The following is a 23,831-nucleotide window of genomic DNA, read 5'->3' as shown; positions in this document are numbered from 1 at the left end:
TATCTGGGCGTCTTTCATCTACAGCCTACATCCTAAAGGCTGCTTTATTGAATGATCTTGGGCCGTACATACAGCAATACCCCTAGGGGTACTGACCATCGTATATATCGTATAGATCGCCGTGGCTGTGGCCATGGTCATGATAGCTTGAAATAATGCCTTGGTGAAGATTGGATGGAACGTATTTGCGTCATCACGACCTGAATAACATATCCATGATGTCACGTGCTTTGCCATCAGATGTAACCATACATTCTCAACTGGCATGCTGTATGGCATAATGGGTTGAAGGCGATATCGTTGAACGGTTCGCCCGAAATAATTAGGAAAGCGTGTAATGTTGCGTTGTTGTAAGGAACTAGAATTCGCATAAGTTGAAACAACCTTGGAATTCATGGATGTATAAAGTACACCCCCATATAGCATGTGGCGCTTTCCCTGAGTTTATTATATACTGCGAAGTACCTATCTATCTCCCCTGACTCTTCGTTATTCATTGTCACTAAATTAAAAAAAAAGAAAGACTTGCTTGACCAATCGAAGTAATTACGAAACTTTGAAACTAACATTGATGAAGCACGATATAAAAAAAAATGCAAAAGAAATTGCCCATCACAGGAGTCGAACCTGTTGCCTCCTCATTGCAGCAGAGAACTTCTCGTATTACTGAGGGGCCTACTAGTGAGGCGCTCTACCGGTGAGCTAGACGGGCTACTGGATGATATCCGGAGTGGCGAATGAAAATAGAGTTAGTAAAAACAGTTTACATAGTAAGTTCCGGATTGGCGCTACTATGCAGCTATGTAAGAGAGACCCACCGTTTGAGGTCCGAGGGTAGCACTGCCGATGGGGCTTGGCGATATGTACTGTATTTGTACCATTACCTTCCCAGTTCCTAGGTACTAACGAACGCCATGTGTTAGCCACAGAGAGATGAACGTGTGTTGATTGGATTTCTTAAAATGAGTGTCGTCATGTCGGACTTCGAAAGATTAAAAGATCGCCGTAAGAATACGATGTCCGTAGACCGGTGAAGGACGGGTTGAAAAGTTTCCGAGAGCTGAGATATCGTCAATGGACTTCGCTTATGGGCTGGCTCAGAGCTAGCTCTAGAGAACTCTTCGCAAAGATGGCACATTAACAAACCAACCTTCTTAATATCAATTCACTACGAGTAAACCACTTATCTACGCAACTATTTTCTCGCAACTGGTATTTACTAACTGAAAGTCAACGTAGTATTTAGCCCATTGATAGATGGACGCCCTAGTATGTAATGGATCGAAGTGCCAGTCTGTGTAAGCTAGTTCGTGCTCGCGTGTTCGCGTCAGCTAATCTATTATACACCTGCAAGTGTCCCCCCTTTTTTTTTTTCTTTTTTTCCTTCCTATAAATCCATTCCCCCCATTTTCTTTTTCGTACTCCTTCCCATCGACCGAAACGAATAACTTTTCCCCTAACCCCGCGGATAAGAACGCCGGCGGAGAGAAATAACGTTGAGAATGCAGGGTCGTGAATCATTCGGTTCGTGAGAACTCCGATCTGCGAGACGACGTGGTGCCGCCCGGATAGATGCTTCAGTCTAGCTCGTTATCGTGTCGTAAGTTTCGTGCGCGTTTTCAACATAAGAAATATCGTTTTTTTTGGTACCCCCCTAATACCGGAGAGTGGAGAGAAAATCCACGAAAGTGCGTAAATGCAGGCGCGCAAATGAATCGTTGATGCAAAGTGTTGTGTTCCAGTTGAAAGAACGAGAAATGGTGCCAATATGCTAATCGTAAGTGCAAAGAGCGATGTGAGATCTGACGGAGATATGTGAAAGGACGCCGCGGCGTCAACGTATGCCATGTGAATACTTTCCCATCTCCAACCTAACCGTGATGATAATCTGTTTCCATAAGGATGTTGGATTAGAGGTGTGTGCTTGCTTTGCAGGCCTTAATTCAGACGCGCTCCGCTAGAGCGTGTGGTCTCGCCTGCAACTTCCTCTTCGCCATTGTCGACGCCCGTGTTGCTATCGCCTAGAGACTCGAGGGACGTATACGGGTTTCCGGCTGCCGATGGTCCCGCGCCAAAAGTGCGAGCAGGGGGTGCAATCGGTCCAAAAGGAGAACCGTACGATACTATGACGAGTTAGCCTTATAGGATCTTCAACCTCATGGAGATATAATAGAGGAGAAATAGGACAACGAGAAAAAAACATACCTAACGGGTTTCTCACACCGGATCCCACATTTCGAGCCATACCACGACCCGTTCCCAAAGACTTCTGCTCAACAGAAGCGTTCTCCCCACCGCGTCGCCAGGACGGTAAACCAGGCGTAGTCGGGCTCGCAGCCAATCCCGCCGGATCGGCTTTCCCCTCAACGAAGCCCACGCCAGCAGACGAAGGACCAGCGCCACCAGCAGCACCCTGCAGCGCGCCTGCACGCGCACCAAACCTACCACCCTTCCCCTCGCCCTCCCCCACAATCCCCAGTCCCAACCCCAACCCCAACGCCGAGACCGCCGGACCGGGTCCCTCGCGCTGTCGCGACAGGTCAGCCTGGTGCTTCTTCCACCAAGCAGGGAAGCCGTGGAACAAGCCCAGAGCGTGCTGCGTCACCTTATCGAACGGCATCTCGTGCTTGTACTTGCAGCCCTGCTGCGTGAACGCGCACACGCCCTCGTGCACCCACTTGTCGCAGTACACCTTCGGCCGCCGCTGCGGCTGCTGCCCGCCCGCTCCGTGCCCGTGGTGCCCGCTGCCGCCGTGAGTTCCCTGGCCTCCTGATGTTGCGCGTCCGCCGTGGCTACCGTTGGGGTTGGGGGTGTCGAAGGGTTGTTGAACGGCGCCGGTGGTGGGGTACGGAGCGCCGTGGTTGTGGTGAGGTCCTTGGCCTCCTGGACCGCTGGCGTTGGGGCCCGTGGTGCCGTTGATGCCGCCGCTTGAGATGGAGTGGGAGGACTGGTGGTGGGGCGGGGTGGGGGGCGTGGATGCGACGATTGTGTCGATGCGGTTCTGTGAGGGCGGAGAGTGGGTTAGCTTTGGTTGATTATGTTGATGGGTTATGTGTGTGATAATGTTTACACGTGTCTGACATGTGACACTTGGCATTTGACATACAGCAGATTGACATCATGCAGATAGTACAAGGGAGATGTAGGAATGGGATTGGATGAAGCTTGAAGACTAAAGCCCGGACCAGGAGCCGCGTTTGCACTTTCCCAACATCGCGACTTGCCCCGGAATCGTCGACACCCCGAAAGGAAGTCACGGATCTTGATTTAACTTTCGATCGAAAAAGGAAGGAAGTCACACTGGTGTTCTTTTGGGAAGGTGCTTTGGGGATGTCCCGTACTTACCTGAATAGTGTCCGAAGGCGAAGTCGGGGTGTTGGGAGTCTTCGAGGCTCATTAGTCATTCGCATTCGATTGGTTACGAAGGATTCATGATGGCACTCGAGGTCGCGTAGATGTCATGTCATAGCCGTGTACTGATGTGGTAAAAGAGAAAAAAAAGAAGTAACGTACCTTAAGAATCACCATCTCGGTATTGCTGGAACGTCCGTTCTGAGGCAGTCCTCGCGGAAGCGGCAACACCATCATTCCGGCACAGCCTGGTTGCAAGGCAGGAACGTCCTTAAGTGGGGGTAGCATGTCGGCCGGGATCAGACGCGTGTATTGGCCGTTGCCACGATCGAAACAGTATGCGTAAATGCCATCTGGATGCACCTGAGGAAAGAACGATCCGGCTGTCGCAGCGGTCGCACCTTCGCCCGTGCTCATTCCCGTGTTCATACCCGGACCGGTACCAGCGCCCATGCCCGAAACTGCAGCGGGGCCGGCGTTGTGGTTAGTAGAGGCGGACATGAAATCTAGTTGGTGCTGCGGGAAGTGCTCAGCACGAGGACTAATGTAGGAAGAGGTTTGCTGAGATTGCTGTCGCAGGATGGTAGATGGGTGGGAGAGGGGAGCAGTCATGTTGTCGAATGGAGCGTACTCGCCACTGCTGCCGCGAGAGGAAGAAGCGTAAGCTTGGTCGTCGGTGGCGCCCTGGGAACGCCAGTTAGAAGAGGCGGGGCCTCGTGGGGAGATGGCTAGCTGCTGCATGTTAGATCGCAAGGTTTGAGATGGGAAGTGTGCCTGCGAAGGGGACTGCTGGGTTTGCTGCTGGATCTGGTTGCCAGTAGCGGTATTCTGATCCATGGCCAGCTTGTTTCTGCGTTCGTTGACGGACTGGAATGGGTTACGTTCCATTTTATGTGTCTGATTGGGAAGAGAAGAAGAAGTGGGGATACACTGTAAGTCGATGTGAGATGAAATATCGACTAGTGTGGATTGTTGATGAGAAGGAGAAGATGAAGGAGTAGCAGTGATGGGATTAGGTGAGGTAGGGCAGGATGGATGGTGAGTAGAAGAGAGTGGAGGGGAGGCACCGGAAGAAGTATAAGACAAGCCGGAGGGAGACTTGGTGGGTGCTGTTCCGGAGGCAGGTGCGTGTGTAGGTGAAGAGGAAGAAATTGGGCTTGCAGTATCCATATTGAAGGAGAAAAGAAAGGTAATAGGAAACTGCGTTAAAGGAACGACTGCCGCATGAGCTTTGGTAACAGAATATCAAAGGAAGGTAGCTTGACAGCAAACGGGCAAAATTCGGAAGGGAAAGGGGCCACGAGCCGTATTATTTATACCGGATTAGCAACTTCGGATGAGTGATACAAGATGGGATCTGAGTCGGTTGACTTTTGAATTAGAGCGGCCCGTAACGATGTTACCGACCAAGCGATCATAAAAAGGCACGGACAAGATCTCTAGGAACCTTGAAGAGAAAGAAGCTGACTCTTTAAAAGGAACATTAACACCATTTCTTCTCCTTGGGCAAGCTAGGACGCACACACCGCACCTATCCATGCCCTACGCACACACATACACGCATTATCTAGTACTATCACAGCCGTTTGCCGAGAAACCTCAAATAAGGTTAGGTGCATAATACGGTTACCTGCAGCTCTGTCTTGTGTTTTCCACGTGACAAACGGCCTTTACACCTAGGTATCTATGTTGGACAGCAGACAAAAACCCTTGGGAATGTCTTACTTGCAAATCAAATATGGGGGTAGTCCTTTTAAATTCATACAAGTGCATTGACTATCTGCCTGTATCATGCTAAGGTAGAAGAAGAACGTGGCCAATAGCAACAATGGCAGCATGCTTTCCTTCCTCCGGAGCAAGCAGTGAGGTATCTAGCTATCTACAGGCAATCCGTTGGAGGTCCAATGCACGAAATCTGCGTCTTCATCAGAGGTTTGCCACGAACTCCGGCATGAGCAACGTTATTGCCCCCCGGAAATTCGTCTTAGCTGATTAACAAGTAGATCTCGGAATGCCCGAATATCAGGCTGGTCTCCGTTAATTCTGAGAGAATCGATTGCGATCCTAAGTGAGATTTGTGATCCGAAATCAACGCAAGTCCTGTTAGGCGGGTGTGGGGCCTTGCAGATTAAGCAACACCCTCTTATGTCAGTAGGGAAATGGAGAGAAGTTGTCAAACCATTCGAATGTTGGCTATTAGGTGGTGGCGGTTGTGGTTGTGGTTGTGGTGTGAGGATTTGAGTCCTCCACCTCAATGCCTTTTGCGAAGGTATCGACGGGGATGCATTCGAGATTGGGTGGGATATATTTGTCGAAGAAGGCAATACTCGATTGGGCATCGGAACTACACCATTAGGATTTAGGTGTGTATTTGAGTGTAACGATGTATGAAGTTGGGGACGTTGGGGCGGCGGTATCTGCGTCCATGACATCGGTTGATTGGGTGGCAATGTTGTCGTTGGTGTTGCCCTGGCTTGCGGAATTGCGCCTGCCGGATGATTCTTGTTGCGATGATTGTCGTGTGAAGTGTTGATGGCCTGCGTCGCTAACTCCTTGGCCATTGCTAGAGGCTCGCCGTGTGCTGTTGCGACGTATGCGGCGGTCGGGTTCGCGGAAGGTGTGGTCGTTGCGAGCATCGGTGCTAGTATTGTTAACAATTCTGAATCTTACTCGCTTGTTTGGTGAAGTCTTGTGTGACGGTGTTGAAGGTGCTGAAGGTGTTGATATTGGGCAATTACCTTTGGCCCTTTTGTTCTTGGATAACGCCCGCTCTTCTTCTCCGTAAGCTTCGTCATCCTCATCGTCGTCGTTGTCAGGATCGATACCGGCGTCGGTGTATAAGTCATCGTCAATACCGGAACCACCACTATCTGGTCCCGGTTGCTGTTTCTTTGTCAAAACTAAGACGTTACTACCGTTGATGGAACTTACTTGGCCGTTGTTGTAATCAACCCCCTAGAACATATTAGTCGCTAGCTGGGAAATAGCTGGATTATACATAATCTCACCTTTGCACGTCGCCTGGCACCGCGACCATACACCTCTTGCTTGGCGGCAAGCTCTCGTTGATGCTCCTCTTCTCGTAATTTGAGAATATTTTCCCAAACACTCGCGTCTGCTGCCGATGCGACCTTATCGCTAGTATCGAAATTGTTCGTCAGCGAGCCCGAATCGTTAGCCCAAACACGAGCGATCGAGAATTGAGTCTCAGCGGTTTCGTCGTCAGCATTTGTACTTTCCATCTGACTCCTATCGAGTAATCTGTCAACTGATGCTGAGTCGTACGTGATCTTGACCTTGTCCTTATCGCTAAATAAAGATTCGGCACCTTGCTTCAAAATTGATTCTAAATCACGGTTGCCATCATCTTCGGCATCCAAACTCTCGATGAGAGCATGATCGAGGGCCATCTTCTTCCTGCCCGCCTGCATTATGTTCTCTTCAATCGTATTCTTCGTTGTCAGTTGGAAACACAAGACTTTTTCTTTCTGACCGATTCGGTGAGCTCGAGAGATAGCCTGGATATCTTGATGCGGATTCCAATCCGGGTCATATATTATGACTGTATCTGCTGAGGCAAGATTGATACCAACACCTCCGGCACGAGTTGATAAGAGCATTGCGAACATCGGGGAATCAGGGGCGTTGAACGCATCGATCTGCTTCTGTTTCTTCAAAGCGCTGAGATTACCATCGATTCGTCCATATTGAAGGCCTAGCTCGTTCAAAAAGTCTTCGAGGATGTCAAGGCAACGCAAGAACTGGCTAAATATCAATATGCGATGACCTCGCTCTTTGAGCTTCGGAAGCATGATCTCTAAAAGCATGAACTTTGGCGATGCTTCAATTAGGTTCCGCCGCATCTGCTCTCCAACAGCTTCCTTGTCTTCGATGTTCTGGTTAAAACAGAACGGATGGCAAAGACATTGGCGGAGATCTGCTACGATGTTACTCAAATTCTTGCGGTCGGCGGCCTTCATCTTCCCTTTGGAAACGATGGCCTTGATTAGCTCGGGATTTCGAGCCATGATGGATTTCGATAACCTCTCTTGCAAAACTGTCATGGTCACGGGGACAATGACCTGGGCCATCGGCGGCAGGAATTTCAGAACTTGAACTTTGGTACGTCGTAGAAAATGGGGACGTATTAGATCATGGAGTTTAGGGAGATTCTCCTTGGTCAACTCGCCATATTCAGCGTCCATCTTCTCGGCGTTGAAGTCGGATTGGATGAACTGTAGAAGATTGAATAGTTCTCTCTTGTTGTTTTGTAGAGGCGTGCCTATTGAAGGTTAGAAAATTCGTGCTACTGGGTGGGCGGTTACTTATTATTGCTTACCTGTTAGCAAGATCCTACAAGGGATGTTCAAGTCGACTAGCGTCTTGTAAAGCTGCGTCTCGTCGTTTTTTAATCTTTGACCTTCGTCCACGATTAAACCTGCCCATTTGACACCTTGGAATGTACCCTTGATGGTACTAGCTGCTTCGAAGGACATAATGACGACGTGTGCCTTCATTCCATCCTTAACCCCGTTAGGGAAAAGCTCATGTCTGTAGGCCAACTCTTGAGACGCTTTGCCGCCATGATATGTCACAACCCTGAGTGAGGGGGACCAATCTTTGAGTTCACGGCGCCAATTGGGACAGGTGGCATTAGGGACAACGATAAGGAATGGCCAGCACTTTGGTTGTCCTAGGGCGAGCGAGCTTACGAAAGAGACGATTTGAATCGTCTTACCTAGTCCCATTTCGTCGGCGAGAACGACGTTCACCTGCTGATGGAAATTGTAAAGGAGCCAATTGACACCCTCCATCTGATAGGGCATTAGAGTACGTCCTGCCTTGAGGCATACGGGTTGGGTCTTCAGCTCGCACTCGGTCTTGAAGTCGAGACCTCGATATATCTTAACACGTTGTCTCATCTTCTCTTCGTTAGCTGAAGGGAAGTATTTTCCATTTAGGAACTCTTCGTAAGCGGCATTAAACGCATCCCAACGACTTTTTGAGCTACGAGGAGGCGGCTCGTCCCAGACGGCTTCTTCGTAGCTAAGGCCTTGAAATTTCACGAATACCGAGACCACATCTTTAACACCGGCCAAATCCTTTTCTTTGGAGATAGAGGAAAAGCCGCGTCGGTATTTAACTTCGAGGAAGACGTCGGACAACACCCATTCTTCCTCAACCGCAGACTCTATTGTCATCTTGGGGAACTTGTTTTCTTCGCGTTTGTGGAACGCAGTGCGCATAGCTGATGCAGCTATACCATAGACCCAAGCGCCAGGCATCCAACTGTCGTGGGCGTGGGACCGACCATCCCACTTCACCAGATATTCGATCTCATCACTACCGAACTCATCGCATATTCGACCATTCTGGTAGCTGCTCTGATCGGCAGGTCGCCAAGCAACCAGTGCATGGATCTTGTGCGTAGCTTCTAAGCATTCTTTGCATTTCCATCCCTCAAGTGAGTATTCGTGAATCCGATCATATCGGACATCTCCGCTACCAACACGGTCGGGGTCTATCGGAGGCAAATGCTCAAGATGGTAGCCACGCTTGCATGTTGAACATCGGAACAACACATTGGCAGCGTTGTTAACTAGATTAGGCTGGACGTGTGTGATCGGATCTTCTCCTCCGTTTTCAAGTCTGGCTTTCTCTTCTTGCTTTGGAGTCTTCTTCGTCGAGAATTCTGCACATGAGAGACCGGGGATCTTGCAAGTCTGGCAAATTGAATAATCAGGTACCCGTTTATCCTTCTGGGATGATCTAATGCAGAATCTGCATTGTAGAACGAATTGATTCTCGCTGACTTTGGTTACTCTATGATCACGTTGGGATCTGTTGCCGATACATAGCTTATGGTAGGAGTAAGAACATCCTTGGCATGGGATAAGAGACCCTTTTCCGTGGCTCGCCATAGTGCCGCATGTTTCGCATACGGCTGAATGGACTTCTCCTAGTCCAGATTCCTCAGAGACCTCATGAAAGGTCTCCTTGATCGCCGCAATCTTAGGTACATATGGCGCATAGTCTTCTACTGCGTCATAATCTTCATCGATGTCGGGATCCCGCATGCTCTTTGCGGGTCTGTTTGATCTCGTTGATCTGCGAGTCTCAAATTCGATCTCTGAGTCGCTATCTAAGCGTTGAATAGGCTTGTGCAACGTTTTAGGCTTTCGCCTCTTGCGCGATGAAGTTCTCGTCGCACCGTTAATATCAGAGCGAACGATTGGGATAAAATCATCGTCGCCGTCTTCGTCATCCTGATTAGCGGTGGGGCCGCTCTGCGCCAACTCATCCTCGGAGTCATCTTGCACCTGACGGCTTCGAAATACCGGGTTCTTAGACCTGGTAATTCTTCCCGCGGAAGGACCAACAAAGTCGGAATAGCGGTTTTTAGAGTCTACTTCATCCCATTCATCTACGGCGCCATTGGCTTGGTCATTCTCCATCGACGCTCGTCCAGATATCTGGCCCGACATGCGTGTCACGGAGTGTCGAGCGCTTACATAGTCAAGCCGGGCCGGTGGCCTTTGCCTTTTCTTACGGCGGTGATCGGTATCCGAAGAATCATAATATTCATCCTCAGAATGAGGGCGTTTGCTAGTGGATCTAGCGGAGACTGTAGGATCTACATATCTTTGCTGCTGGAACTGTTGTGCAGCCTCAGGGCCGTTCTGCAGCTGCAGTATGTCGTCATAAGCAACCTATCCAAAAAAAAATACTTGTCAGTATAAAAAACTGCTAATTGTATTGGGATAAATAGGTGAAAGGTGAATCATGTTAATTCATAATAAAACAGAATTAATAGTGTACGTCGAGTATTACGCGTCCGTATCGAGTAAGGGTATCATCATGAGAAATATGTGAATAATGGACATCGCTCAAATGAGATGAGATCAAGGCGATATGCAGTTTACGCAGTGATTAACATACCATCTTGTTGAATGCTATAGGAGGGAAAAGATAGCACTCGATATCTTAGAGATGCAGCCAAGAATATGCCACTGGAGACGTGGATAGAAGAAGTTCGATGGTGTGGATTAGATAGTAGGTAGGCAGAAGAGAGTCGTAAACGGGTAGGGTAGGTATGATAGGTTTTGTGCAGATGTGAATAGAGAAGTGGGTGTCGAGAATAGGAAAATTGTTGGATATGTATGGAGTAGGGAGTGAGAGTTGTTGTGGGAAACCAAAGATAAAATGAGAGAAAAGTTTAAGGGCATGTAAGATATGCCTATGGACATTGCTGCTGCGTCGGTCTCGATCTCGGTCTCAGTGGGCATATTTGGGCTTGCTTGAACCCATCCAAGATAGATAATGATCTTAGAGGAAAGTATATGGGGATATCAGGTGTGCTGATCTCGGGGGTTGAGTCGTTGAATGGGTAACACCCGCGAATGTTATCCAGTATTCACAAACGTTGGCGTTTGCCGGGGCAACTCGAACCTGGCGGGAGTAAAGGAAGGGGGGAGCAACACGCGCGCTTAGCCTCACTGGCACAACTACCAGCAGGACTTGTATGTGATATCGTCGTAGATCCGTGAGACTCATGTACGTCGGCAGAGTAATATGGTTCGGACGCAGAGGGAAGACGTAGATAGCATGTATGATAGCGCTTGTGAAGGAGAGTGAATAAAACCACCCACCTTTTCTATGTATCCATCGTCGTACTCGACACTATAGAAAACTTCGTCTTCCACCTCTATCTCGCCGAGCACCCTTTCAACAGACTGACTGGGCTCTATTCGTTGATACTCAGTCGGATCTGGTGGAGGTCTCAGGACGACCTGAATAGGGTACTGTTTAGACCTCGGTGGAGGTTCACTCCTTGTGCCCCGTGAGCGACGTGTGCGGCTCACGAGCGAATCATCCATATCGTTCCCATCGTAGGATGAATTTTCGGAGAGCCCAAGTAGCTCTCGCCTCATGGCGTCGTCTTCCGCCTCGGAGCTATCCATCTATGTCCCAATATAAATCTCTATAGGTGTATAAACAGAGAAGGTGAAAGCATGTCGACGCCGTATAGTAGGGTATAATGCGACGGAAGGGTAGAGTATCGATCTAGTTGCTAGTTAGCGATTGTTTGAAATTATGCGAAAGGTGCGAAAGGCACGATATGCGCAATTAAAGAAATTCGGCGAAATACCAGGTTAAAGGCATGGTATAAACTACTATAGTAGCTCTTATTCCAAAGAGAAAGAAGATAACCACGCCAAGAAAAGACGGAAAGTTGTATAATTAAAAGGGTTTATGTTTATGACGTTCGTCAATTTAGAAACACGCGATAACTTAGAATTCAGTTCACGCGTTCCGTTAATAGAAGCACTTACACATGTACCCCAGTACCTAAGCTAAGTACCCCGGCAGCCCGGTCTAAGTGAAGCGGCAGAATGGGTCTAACTGATTTGGGAATTGGCGCTGCCCCACTACGCAGCATGGCGCCAAGACAAAAATTTCAGATGGTTGTTAATGAGATCGTGGATAAGATAATCGATAAGCTCTAGCGTCCCGATAACATGGATATCTACATAGATACTTAGAAAAATTCCTTAGCTTTAAATATATTTTGCCATCATTTGTATTATTGGAAGTTTTCTTCCACCTTTTTCCAGTCAATGACTGAAATATGCGATGATTTCCTTCAATTCTTCGTGTTTACGTTGTAGACCTCATATATTACTTAGAAGCCAGGTTTCCCTCACGCCTATCAATGTTCTCTCTAGAGCATCTTCCCTCTCTGCCATCCATCGCGGACTGCGCAATTCAGAGAAATCTAGGCCCCAAGGTTTTAACAAGTCTTCCTTGACACCTACTGGGTCAAGAAGTTCCCCTTCAAACCGACCTGACTTCAAAATCAGAAAGGGGAAAAAGCTTATCTTGGACGAGGGACCGAAACCAAAATCGAGACAGGCACGTTTCTATGACCCAGATGACTCTTTTGGAAAGAAGAGTCTAGTGTATAAGCTGAAAGCCGGCTCAAATCAAAGGGGAAAGGGGTTTCCGGCCGAGAAAAGCGATAGGTTGACACCAGAACAATTCATGAACACTTTTCTTGGGGGTTCAGATCGATCGTCAGGTCGATCATCTTTGTCAAAACCGAGAGACTTTCGCTCAGCTCCTAGGGGAAGGCAATCAGAAGGACGGGAGAAGCCACGATCATCGTCATACTCAGCCCGTTCTGATGCGCCTAATACGTTTGGCGGGAGAGACTCAACCAAATCGACGTTCAGTAAGAAGTTCGACAAGCCATACGAGAGGAGAGATTCAACTGGGTCGACATTTGACAAGAAGTTCGATAAACCATATGAGAGGAGAGATTCAGCTGGATCAAATGGATCATCATTTGACAGAAACTTTGACAAGCCATATGAAAGGAAAGATTCAACAAGATCGACCTTTGGAAAGAAGTTTGATAAACCATATGAGAGAAGAAATTCAACTGGATCAACATTTGACAGGAAGTTCGACAAGCCATATGAGAGAAGAGACTCTACTGAATCCACGTCCGACGGAAAGTTCGAAAAGTCGTACAACAGGAGAGACTCAGCTGGATCAACATCCGACAGGAAGTTTGACAAGCCATACGAGAGGAGAGATTCACCTAGATCAACATTTGGCAAATTTGATAGATCGCCCGACAAGTCATTCGAGAGGAGGGACTCAGCCAGATCAACACCCGGCAGGACGTTTGACAAACCATCCGATAGATCATTCGACAGATCATCTGGGAGAAGAGATTTTACTAGAGTAGGGAGTGACGATAGGCCAACTCGAAATGAATGGGGTAATCAAGAGGACCAGGAGAATAAAAGAGAGGAGCGCAATTTTCAGTCCTCGAGAGAGCCGCAAAACGATGAAGAGGACCAACACCCCGCTGTCCGCCGGATTGGATTAAAAGACCATGACAAGGGCCCTATTCGCATTCCTCGCACCACTGCAGCATCCCAATTTCTATACGGCAGGTCTGTAGTTGATGCTGTGCTGAGGAAAACGACTCGACAAATTTATAAACTCTATCTATATTGTGGCGAGAATCGTCAAGACATTTCTCAAACCGCTGGTCTTGAAAGACAGGCTACCCGAGCCGGTATCCCCGTCGTACAAGTAATAGATTCTGATGGCCTACGAAGGATGGATAAGATGAGTGAGGGTCGACCACATAATGGTTGTATCCTCGAGGCATCTCCATTGCCCCAGCTGCCAGTCAAGCACCTAGGCGCTCTTGCGGAGAAAGGATTCCATGTCATGCTAAATCATCAATCCGTTGAGGAAGCCCAGATCAATGGCACCGACGATTTCATCAGGTGCGACCTGCCGGCCAATAGAAAACCATTTATTCTATTGTTGGATCGAATTCAGGATCCAGGAAATCTGGGTTCTATCTTGCGGACAGCAGCATTCCTAGGTGTCAATGCGATCGGTATCACCAAAGGCCACTCAGCCACTTTGAACTCTATAGCTTCTAAAGCTTCTGCTGGTGCTTCCGAAGTCATGAAGCTATTTTCCGTCGACTCTATTCTTAATTTCCTTACTCGTTCTAAGGAGAACGACTGGGTTGTATATGCTGCAGTAGCGCCCACTGGTCGGCCTAAGGGAGGCAAACATCTCTTCTTGGATAGGGTGGATACATATGATCCGTTGTCTACTAGCCCCACGATCCTAGTGGTCGGAAGCGAGGGTGAAGGACTCACGAAAGACACGAGGCGTCTGGCGGATTACGAGGTATCGATACCAAACAATGCCAATTCTCCTCTTGTGGAAAGTCTCAATGTTGGCGTGGCGACGGGTATTCTTTGCTCTGCTTTCCTGAAGAACCAACATTCTGGAGGTCAATTCGATAAAATACTTGAGATTAATGAAAAGGAATCGGAATCGGAGTCGGACGCACTGTGGAACTGAGCACAGAGCTCTACTGTAACATTACGCATAGAAATGCCTTTTAGACGATACCAATCCGGTCTAATGAGTTATCTGATCATCAAAATCTTTTACGAGAGGGGTCGGCGCATCTATTTTCGGATTACTACATAGTATCCTGTAACATCTAGTCTACCTGGTCTGCGTACACAGATCTGGGAGTGGTGTTTAGCTCCACTCAAAATACAAAATTAAAAAGTTAAACCTCAAACCTTCAGAAGTATGTTCGTTAACCGGTCTTTGGTATTTCTAGCTATTATATCGTAGATCATGTTAACTCCCTATGCTACGAGATAAATGAGACATGACTTTATTTACTTCGTGCTACTATTTCTGAATGTAGCTCCGGTATTAGTTCCCGGTCGATCCTATGCAGGGTCCTGCATTTCTAGAAGCTTTCCTCATTGGGAATATAATGCAACATTGAAACACGATGTTTTGTTTGTAACCTACCTAAATTCACTCTTTACTCATTATTCTAAATAAATAAATAAAGCAGCCTCTGAGGAATGGATAAATGTTAGAAAATGTAGAAGAGTAAGTGGTCGCATATTTAATGCTGATTATCATAGAGCTTGATATACATACAAGGGTTCGGATCTGTTACCGAATATCTGGATTGATGACCTAAATTCTAGTTTCTATTGGCTTGCATCAACGATCTTGCATCGCTTCATCGTCCTCGTTTATGTACCTATTTTAGAATTCCTTAGTCTTCTAAGTCTTGAAGTATTTCGAATGTCTTTTGAATTTCCACGTTGAGAAAATTGTGAACTGTGTTGGCCCCTTTTTATGCGTTGTCAAAGTCGGGACTCGAATACGATCCTTGTCGATCCTTAGACCCAGCCACTTTGGTTGAGTTGTTTGTTGATGACGCCGGGACCAGAACTGGCGGTCCCTCTCTGAGCTCCATTCAATAAATAAATTCTCCTAAAGAACTAATCTTGATCTTTCTTAAGGAAATAAGTTACACAAAAAGAAAAGTGCCGATGACGATGTTTTAATTCATTCCGATGCTCCCACGTATTGGACCGAGCTGACGATAAGGCAAACCCGTCGCGTTGTGCAGCCGCACCTGCATCGTCCGCAACGTCACCGCCCTACCTATTTAGCGTATTTCCGTACTCACAAACTACACCGACAATCCAAATGCTTGTAGACGACTTGAATACCTAGCGAGGTACCGACAGAAACATATTTTGTTTCTCATACAAACAAAGATAGACTTACCTACCGAACTACTAAGCAATAAACAACATCAACCTCAAGTCCGCGACAATGTATCTCTCGAACACCATGCTCAGCCTCCCGCCCTCCCTCCTCGTCCTCCTCGCAGCCGCGACCCAAACACTTGCGCAACATCACCCGACAGCAATCCGCAAGATGTCCCTCGACGAGGGCGAGAAGATCTTTCCAGAATACTACGCCTTCGGCCCCGCGCCGGCGCAAGTGCTCCCCCGACAAGACTCCGAAGAGCTCCTTCTCTCCGGCAACAGCTCCGCCGCCGTGCCGTTCCTTCCCCCGTATCCGCGACACTTAGACTATCACTACCGTTCACCGGAACCACGAGCAGCAGAAGCAGAGGGGCAAGGACAAGATGGGGAGGACTATAACGAAGGAGTGAGCGAGTTTCGACGTAGCCGCGACATCCTATCCAAACTCCAAGGCCGGCAGTTTGCATGTCCGTCCGACACCCACAGCTGCACGAACATCGACCAACCGAACTACTGCTGCGCAAGCCGCACCACATGCTTCGTCGTCACGAACGCGCCCGAAGCAGGAAACGTAGGCTGCTGTCCCGTCGGGCAAAACTGCGGCGTAACAGTCGGTGCATGCGCAAGCGGCGCCACAGCCTGTCCCGCCAACGTCGGCGGCGGGTGCTGCATCGCGGGCTTCGTGTGTGCGGAAGTAGGATGTAAGCCCCCTCCCCTCCCCCCTATCCAAACCAACCGACCAATCCGCTAACCACCCCCCCTTTAAGGCATAGCAAGCGCCGTCTCAGTAATAACCCAAAGCAGCAGCCTCACCTCCCCCATGACCACCATATCGCCAACGACCCAAATAATAACCACAACCGCAACCGTCACAAACCCCACCACCATCACCGCCTCCGGCGGCATCCCGCCCTACCGCCCCACAAGCGGGTCTTCCGCTCTAACCACCACCCCCCCTTCCTCATCCCCTACACCCAGCACCTCGTACTGCCCGACGGGCTTCTACCCCTGTCTAGCCCGCGCCGGAGGCGGGTGCTGCCGCACCGGGCGCGACTGCAGCACGACGTCGTGTCCGGCGGCGGCGCCGAGCACCACGATTGTCAACGCGAACGGCGCGACGATCGTGGTGCCGCTGAGCGATGCGCAGGCGGTGGCTGCCACGGCAACCGCGACGGCGACGTGTGCGGCGGGTTGGTTTATGTGTGGCGAGGGGGCGGGGCCGACGCCGGGGTGTTGTCCGGATGGGTATGGGTGTGGCACGGCGAGTTGTACGCTTAGTGCGAGTACGGCTACGGCGACTGTGTTGAAGGAGTTGCCTAGCTCGGGGGGGGTTGGACGCGGGTGTGGGTTAGGTGTGTGGGGGTGGGTGAATGCTGGGGTTGTGGTGGGGGGTTTGGTTTGGGGGTTTGTTTGAGTGAGGTGGTGGTTTGAAATACTGATTGCAGGGCTGGAGACCAGTTATTCCCTAAGCGACGAGACCATCGAAAGAAAGGAAGACGGAACATAGACTCGGGCAGAGCGAGAGAGACAGAAAGAGAGACATCATAGAAGGGGCCATTGCATATAGATCGAAGAGGCAACGCAGCATTTGCGAAGGAAGCGCTATTGCATTTACATTCACATCAGCATGGGACGGAGTTAAAAGCATTACGATTCTTATTAGATGAGAACATGGTTTATTGATCAGTCATATTTCAAGTTCGACGGAGTTTTTACATACATATTACGTATATTGCGTGGTCCCACTTGCGCATATGTGGCTGAAAGAGAATGGATAGGATGATAATGAGTAGAAATTATATATGAGAAAACATTAGAGACGATTTGAATCTTGGTATTGTTTCGTGAGCTGTAAGGGGAGAGTTCAAACGCAATTCCAAGGGGTAAATAATAAATCGTATATACCAAGGCTTTCAAAACACTTCCCCTGAAACTATTCGTAAGTCTATAGTAGGGGGTCTTATTTATACAATCGATCAGTCACATTAGTAAGTAAAACAGGTGTAAGTTAATTCATTTATATTATAACATCAACAATTCTATTCGTTGAACCAAACTACTTATACCAGACCCTATTAAACCAGCCGAAGCAACTCTCAACTCTAAATAGGGGTAATTACAAGTAACCAAGTTTCTTAACCATCCAAAAAACCACCTCGACCGTAAACTCATATCCGACAAGCCAAGTCGAAGGTGGGGGTAATCGGGATGTCCCAAGTCCAAGTCTAATCTCAAAGAATGTTGCCGCAACGCCTGCCGATGCTGACCGGGACCCTATGCCAATTTACCACTATTAAGCCGAGACCACGTCACCACCATCCCAACTTTTTGTTTCAAAAGTATGAAGCTTAGACCCGACCAAATTGTATTAAGAAGAGGTGTGATGACGAACGACTGGTGTTAACCAAGCCCACCAGCCTCCCGAGGGCCAGCCTGGTTCGGTTGGTATGTTGTGACCACAAGTAATCGAAGGAAAATTCAGAATTTAGTAGTATGCGGGTAGATACTATGTATCCAGGTAAGTGCTAAGCGTGTGGTGGTAATCTGGTGCTCGGGTCCGCATATTATATTCGTCTGTCTCCTAGTCCGTCCGCTTAGGAGAGCAAGAACGCCGCAGCAAAGCCGACGAGAGCCAACAGGCTGTTGCTGCCAGTTTGGAATGCACTTGAATCTGGCACGGCAGTTCCAGTAGCAGATTCGCCAGTGGCGAATGTGGTGGTTGGGCCGGTGGGTGTAGCGGTAGCCTGACCACTGCCCGTAGCGCTTGTTACTAGAGTAGCGTTGACGCCGGCGGCAGAGCTGAAAGAAGCCGAAGCAGCGCCGGTACCGGCTGTACCGGCGGTGCCAGAGGCGACAGCAGAAACAGTCACTCCAGTTCCTGTTGCAGCGGATAGAATTGTGGGAACCGAGGCGCTTGAGGACGAGCTGCTGGCCGCGGCAGAAGCAACGGTAGCAACAGTGGCGACAGTAGCGACGGCGGCAGAAGAGCTGGAGCTGCTCGACGCAGCAACTACGGCGCTTGTTCCTCCGACAGTGCTTGAGCTGCTTTCGGAAGCAGCGCTTGAGGCTTGGACAGCAGCACTTGTTCCAGCGTTGGTGCTATCAGCTGTAGCAGAGGCTCCCGAAGCGGCAGAGCTGCCACTCTGGGATTGAGCCATAGCGGCGGTAGCCGCGAAAAGAGTGAGGATAGATGAGGCCTTCATTTTCGTAGGTAGTCTGGTAACTGTAGTGAACTGGGGTGTATAATAGAGTAGTAAGCTAGAGAAAGGGCTCTAGTGAGATGACTCGAGATATCGATTCGAAGTACTATTTATATAAGATCTCACGATAGTTGAGAGTTGTAAGTTGTAAGTGATAGACGGAAATAGACAGAAATAACACTCGTTTATATGTGAGTAGTGAGTGTCCGGAACTAACCAAAGAGATAATCAAATGGAATCACTTATATAGGCGCTTGGTCAAGATGGTAGTATACCAACATATCAGAAGTCCGTTAGATGAAGGAGACCCGGGCCAAGCTTTATACAAACCTTAAACAGCTTACGCAGACGGAGGCGACTGAGGCAACTAACGATCTCATCGGTTATGCCATGTCATGCTATGCGCTCCTGGCATTTGACATTTGACGGGCCACCTCGGGGTATTCCATCATACGCGTGGACTTTGTACGAAAGTGGATGTTTCCAGAAGAATACTCGGCTTAGGTTGGTTTAGGTTGGTAGAATGTCTCAAAATGGCTGGACTACGCACTACCGGCACGCCCGGCAGCTATCGATAACAGGGAATAAAAGTGGTCCAATCGCGGCTGTGAAATGCAACAAACCACCTGGGCAGTTGCAAAGGAGGCTGAAGGAGGTAACCATCTGCATCCAGGCAGCTGCCAGGGTAAAAGGACGCCACATCTGAACCGATTTAGAACATTTTCGATGTGGCGCTGCGTCATCTGGAATTCTGAGCCACCCAATTATTACGAAGTGTTTCTTGCAAACTTGTTCTAAACCCGCACATGAAAGACTTCTCATGCGTCACAAGCAGGCAAGCCATAGGTAATTTTTACTGAGTTGATTTTTCTAATGGTGCCCTACTTTGAGATGCACCTGACTTGTAGCAAACATTAGGCGTTTATTCGGATAGTAGTTATTCATATGTACCTACTTAGTAGGTAGGTACCTATGCAGCTATGTAAGGACTTTTGTCGAAGGGCGCATCGCCAGTACACTTTGAATATTGCCAAGGGATAAATCGTTTTAGTGTGCGGATAGCAACGTGGCGTCCTCGTTTTTGCATGAACGATTGATTACGTGCAAAACGAGGTCGTCAGCACGACCCTGGAGTCCATTCTCTGAAACTGTCAAGAGAAGACAGTTTAGTTCAAGGCAAGATAGTCCCTGCGCGACAACATGTCTGCATGGCCAGCTTAAACTTACAATCAAAGGTCTGATCACCTTTAAGTTACCGGTGAATTGATTTCTTCGGAGTATTCGGGAATCCCCAGCCGCCATGCCGTGTTCTGGCGTGTTCTGGCGTTTGATGTCTTAGACAAGTCAATTAAGTCTACTACCGAGATCGGGAGCTAACGCTAGAACCCTAGTTTCTCAGCTAGCCGCTTTCCCTTACTTGACGTCACAATCCCTGAAGAGTCTAAATTTACCAACCAACCCCAGCCAAGCTCCGCCACCATTCCCCCACTTTAAGCACGACATAGGAATCTATCCGAAAGCTTGTTGACTGCCGGGAAAGAGCTGTCACCTAGTCTCCAGGATCCTTAAGCTTCTTACTACTCCTTCAACGTTCAAATCCTTCAGTCTAACATCTCACAGCCAACGAATCCAGGAAATTCGAAATAGTTTATTTCAATTTCTAAAGAACCCTTCTAACCTTTATCAGCGCTCGAGATTCACTCTTGAGAGTTTTGTGTTACATGTCCCTCAGAACGGACCAAGTACAAGGGCCAACGAGCCCACTCGAAGAATGTAATATTTCCCTTAGGGCATATCCAATCAATCTAAGTAAATGTTCTTATATGGCATTGTCGTCGATGATAGCCGCGGCTTGCTGGCTCCAACCAAACAAAAACCCCTTTCATTACAACCGCTTGGACCGATGGCGGCCATATGACTGCTCAAAGCCTCATATATACCAACTAACAGCTCTGCAGCCAGTATTTCCCTTTAAAATACTAAATTATTTCCATAATCAAACACTCTACATTTAGCCTAGCTGGTTCTTTAAATACGGGTATCTCTGCAATTATCTTCACATGTTAAGGGTCTGTCCAGAGCCTAGTTTCCTTGTACGGAACTATGTTCTAATAAGAAACCGGGCTCATACTATCCCCTTAAACTCAAGTTGCCTATCGCCTAGGCATCGACTATTTGTCATACCATTCATATATCTTGTCGGCGAGCATAATTCTGTGGGTGGTATCTACTACCTTGATCTTTTTCCATCTAGTTATCCCTATTTCTCGAAGATGACCCCCCTTTTCATTAGGGGCCTATCGAATCAGGCCATGCTCATCGCCGAGTGATATTATCTTCTAGGTTGGGACGAGGCATTGTCGAAAAGGAGTTATCCTCTATCTAGGAAAGACTTAGGATGAAAATATGTTGCTTGGTATATCTATGGGTGCCTGTCTTCGCAGATGTGCTAGGAAGACCATACACTTGTGGAATTCAGTGTATGATGAGCTTCATACGGCCGAGGTGCCCTGGAGCCGACACTCTCGGTATATATGATGCGTATGCATTCTAATTATCGACCAGTCTTTCTACCATATATTACAGCTTTGAGATATTTTTCTAGGATTGTTCTATCGTGGGTCGCCATTGCAAACAAATCCCCGTTCGGTCTTCCCGTTGGAAACTTGCTTTCTCGGTTCCTGAAAACGCAACATCAATGCTACATACATGATCAAGATCATGGTTGAGCTTGTTTCTTTGACAGCTAAGTCAGTTATCCAGATGGGTCTGTGGTCTTTCCCATCAAACAGCTGTCCAATCATTGTCCCCATTGATGCATGCAATAATAGATGATCTTCTTCCTATTCGATTACTGCAATCTCCCAAACAGATCCTATGAAGCTATTTCTAGACCAGTTGCCGAGAATCTTATAGTAGCACATATGATATCTATACAGACTAACAATTACACCGCGTAGGCAGTGGAACATTTGCCCACCCAGTAGGTAACATCGCACAGCACATGCCTGTGTCACTCAAACTCCAAGGAGTTTGGATCTGGTCGATCTTACCCCTTGTTTGCCTGTCTTCGTTAGAATACGAGTCCAAATTCAGTCGTGTTTTTAATCGTACCTACAGACTTGAAACTTCTCGGTCCGATTATTGGGGCTGAAATGGTTTTCGGTAGGAGGACGTCTAGACTGTTGACAGTTACCAGACATGAGGTCCAGGTAGTACAGTAAAGTTCAATGAGGATGACAGATCTGGGGTAACTATAATGGACAGACTTGTGGATAACTCTGGATTTGCTCTACGATGTGTTGAGTTGGTAGCCATCATACATTTCTAGAGAGGCTATACTAGAATATCCAATTATGAGGGTTTGTGATAGGACAAATTTACTTCAAGATAGATGACAGATACCCATCATCCCAAAGAAACTCCAAAGCACAATAGCAGGAATTTCCATCAGATAGGTACCTGATCTATTCTGGATCAACGGTCTTGTACTCCCCTCGCAGGGAATAGCCTACACCGTAACTCTCTATGTGTACAGGACTAGGAATTGGGCCGCCTAAGCTGACCAAGACCCTTGATTTATGAACGGCTATATCGTACAGAATATTCTGGAAAACATAGGTATGGTATATGAAAACAAACATTACACGACGACATCATAATGGATAACTAGTATCATTATGGAAGATTACTTTCCTATCTGGATACCTAAGGAGGTAATAGACGATCACAAACATGCGTTGATGGTGGCACATTCCGTTTGTAGCTCAATGGCATCGTAGATGTACGTCTTCACTGTGAACCGATGGTTGAAGAAATAAGATATAAGAAGGCCAGTATGACCTCGTTCTACCTGATATGTTGCTACTCGTCATCAGTTACTCAGAACATTCAGTGTCAGGTTCATCATCCACATTGTGGTAACTTTCCCGAGCACGGAGATCTCTCATTCTCATCTTAAACTTACGCGTATCAACTAATATACCACCCCCCTTCTCAACATGAAGTTCTCTATCATCGCAATCGCCGCCGCGGCCGCCCCTGGAGCTATGGCCGACTTCTGGATCAGCTATATGTCTAGAGAAGTGCCAGGTGTGCCATCCGTCGTCGGCGGCAACAACCACGGTGCTATATTCCACAAGGAACCCGAGATCAGCTGTGATCAACACAAGAAATCGATGATTTACTCTGACACCGACGACGTGAGCGGCAAACACGTCGGCATGCGCACCGTCCCTGGTAACAGGGTCGCCTCGCCCTACTTCAGAGACCCCCTTGATATCGTCGAGTTTAACACCGGCGCAGGGAAGCCCGGCCATCACAGTAAGTCATGACCGCAACCATTCCCCTCCCAGGGTAAAGATATGAGAATGGGGCTATGCTAACGTGGTTGATGCCTATCCAGCCATCTACAAGGATCGCGGATTCGCCATGTTCGACGTGGACGGGAGGCAGACTGGCCAATGCTACGAGAATAGATCGAAGGTTTTCTATCTGAGGTGCCCTGATGGTGGTAACTTCGTTAATCTGGAGGGATCTTCGATGTTTTTCTGCGAGTCTGAACTCAATGTTACGTACAATTAGATCGGACGGTTTGCTGGACGAGGATAATGTGGCGGTTGATTATTTCTAAAATGGCGAGGGGGAGGACATGGTATTCGATTCTACATAATTAGATTATTTTGGAATGTGTTAGTTAAAGGGTATATTTCAGTCCCTTTGAGGGAATACTTAATATAGATTTTAAGGGGCAACTAGATGTCTTGAGGAATATGTAGTGAGAATTGGTCGCTGTCGCATGTTATATTCTTGCCTTTTCAAATACTTACAGTCGTTATCGAATGAATTTCTCAATCTGCTTTTCACTCCAATCCCGAAACTCCCGTGCTATATCAGCGCCACCAGGGCTTGCCCTGCAGATCACGCACAGCTCGAGATCATAGTGTTTTATCTCAGTAATATTGCTCTAACCCTACGAATACTACTCCAGCTACCAAAACTGCTCGGGTATAACCCCTTAACCCGAAATTCTCGTCATTGACCTACAACCACCCTATCCTCAACACCTAACCATGCATATATACTCGCTACACCCCCGCCACATCCCATAACCCCTATTGCGGCCTCTCAATCAAGTAAACACTCC

General features: G+C 48.0%; 6 protein-coding genes and 1 non-coding gene across 7 annotated transcripts; 3 read left to right on the top strand and 4 right to left on the bottom strand.

Annotated features, from left to right (window-relative positions):
• Positions 1-606: 606 nt before the first annotated feature.
• GGS22DRAFT_t117 lies at positions 607-712 on the bottom strand. The gene has a single exon. It is a non-coding gene; the product is annotated as a tRNA-Thr (tRNA).
• A 1,226-nt stretch (positions 713-1,938) lies between these two features.
• GGS22DRAFT_191890 (uncharacterized protein) lies at positions 1,939-4,521 on the bottom strand (the record flags this gene model as incomplete). Its single annotated transcript, XM_047965180.1, has 4 exons — positions 1,939-2,123; positions 2,206-3,001; positions 3,346-3,384; positions 3,514-4,521. The coding sequence occupies 4 exons, from the start codon at positions 4,519-4,521 to the stop codon at positions 1,939-1,941; spliced, it is 2,028 nt and encodes a 675-aa protein (XP_047815537.1).
• A 281-nt stretch (positions 4,522-4,802) lies between these two features.
• On the bottom strand, positions 4,803-11,623 carry GGS22DRAFT_55203 (PHD/FYVE-zinc-finger like domain-containing protein). The gene is made up of 7 exons (XM_047967401.1): positions 11,501-11,623; positions 11,001-11,415; positions 7,691-10,061; positions 6,360-7,633; positions 6,283-6,306; positions 6,090-6,234; positions 4,803-5,992 (listed from the first exon to the last, which is right to left on the bottom strand). Exons 2-7 carry the CDS (start codon positions 11,310-11,312, stop codon positions 5,313-5,315), a joined length of 4,806 nt encoding a protein of 1,601 aa, XP_047815536.1. The 5' UTR covers positions 11,313-11,415; positions 11,501-11,623; the 3' UTR covers positions 4,803-5,312.
• Positions 11,624-11,985: 362 nt separating this feature from the next.
• On the top strand, positions 11,986-14,253 carry GGS22DRAFT_181483 (Alpha/beta knot methyltransferase; the record flags this gene model as incomplete). The annotated part of the gene is made up of 2 exons (XM_047963868.1): positions 11,986-12,430; positions 13,019-14,253. 2 exons carry the CDS (start codon positions 11,986-11,988, stop codon positions 14,251-14,253), a joined length of 1,680 nt encoding a protein of 559 aa, XP_047815535.1.
• A 696-nt stretch (positions 14,254-14,949) lies between these two features.
• On the top strand, positions 14,950-17,264 carry GGS22DRAFT_171638 (uncharacterized protein). Its single transcript, XM_047962640.1, has 2 exons — positions 14,950-16,186; positions 16,253-17,264. The coding sequence occupies exons 1-2, from the start codon at positions 15,550-15,552 to the stop codon at positions 16,897-16,899; spliced, it is 1,284 nt and encodes a 427-aa protein (XP_047815534.1). The 5' UTR covers positions 14,950-15,549; the 3' UTR covers positions 16,900-17,264.
• A 225-nt stretch (positions 17,265-17,489) lies between these two features.
• On the bottom strand, positions 17,490-19,175 carry GGS22DRAFT_171637 (uncharacterized protein). Its single transcript, XM_047962639.1, has one exon. The coding sequence runs from the start codon at positions 18,686-18,688 to the stop codon at positions 18,080-18,082; it is 609 nt and encodes a 202-aa protein (XP_047815533.1). The 5' UTR covers positions 18,689-19,175; the 3' UTR covers positions 17,490-18,079.
• A 3,511-nt stretch (positions 19,176-22,686) lies between these two features.
• Positions 22,687-23,269, top strand: GGS22DRAFT_196266 (uncharacterized protein; the record flags this gene model as incomplete). The annotated part of the gene is made up of 2 exons (XM_047965803.1): positions 22,687-23,008; positions 23,091-23,269. 2 exons carry the CDS (start codon positions 22,687-22,689, stop codon positions 23,267-23,269), a joined length of 501 nt encoding a protein of 166 aa, XP_047815532.1.
• Positions 23,270-23,831: the final 562 nt, after the last annotated feature.

Source organism: Annulohypoxylon maeteangense (genome assembly GCF_022496945.1).
Source record: "Annulohypoxylon maeteangense strain CBS 123835 unplaced genomic scaffold GGS22scaffold_18, whole genome shotgun sequence".
Taxonomy (NCBI): Eukaryota; Fungi; Ascomycota; class Sordariomycetes; order Xylariales; family Hypoxylaceae; genus Annulohypoxylon; species Annulohypoxylon maeteangense.
The sequence above is the reverse complement of the archived record's forward strand: the minus strand, read 5'-3'. Positions and strand labels throughout refer to the sequence as shown.

Coding starts and splice junctions, on each gene's coding strand:
- GGS22DRAFT_171638 (XM_047962640.1), top strand. CDS start 15,550: ATGTATCTCTCGAACACCATGCTCAGCCTCCCGCCCTCCCTCCTCGTC. Junction 16,187..16,252: donor CGTGTGTGCGGAAGTAGGAT/GTAAGCCCCCTC, acceptor CCCCCCTTTAAG/GCATAGCAAGCGCCGTCTCA.
- GGS22DRAFT_55203 (XM_047967401.1), bottom strand. CDS start 11,312: ATGGATAGCTCCGAGGCGGAAGACGACGCCATGAGGCGAGAGCTACTT. Junction 10,062..11,000: donor ACGATGGATACATAGAAAAG/GTGGGTGGTTTT, acceptor TTTTTTGGATAG/GTTGCTTATGACGACATACT. Junction 6,235..6,282: donor TTGATTACAACAACGGCCAA/GTAAGTTCCATC, acceptor ACAAAGAAACAG/CAACCGGGACCAGATAGTGG.
- GGS22DRAFT_171637 (XM_047962639.1), bottom strand. CDS start 18,688: ATGAAGGCCTCATCTATCCTCACTCTTTTCGCGGCTACCGCCGCTATG.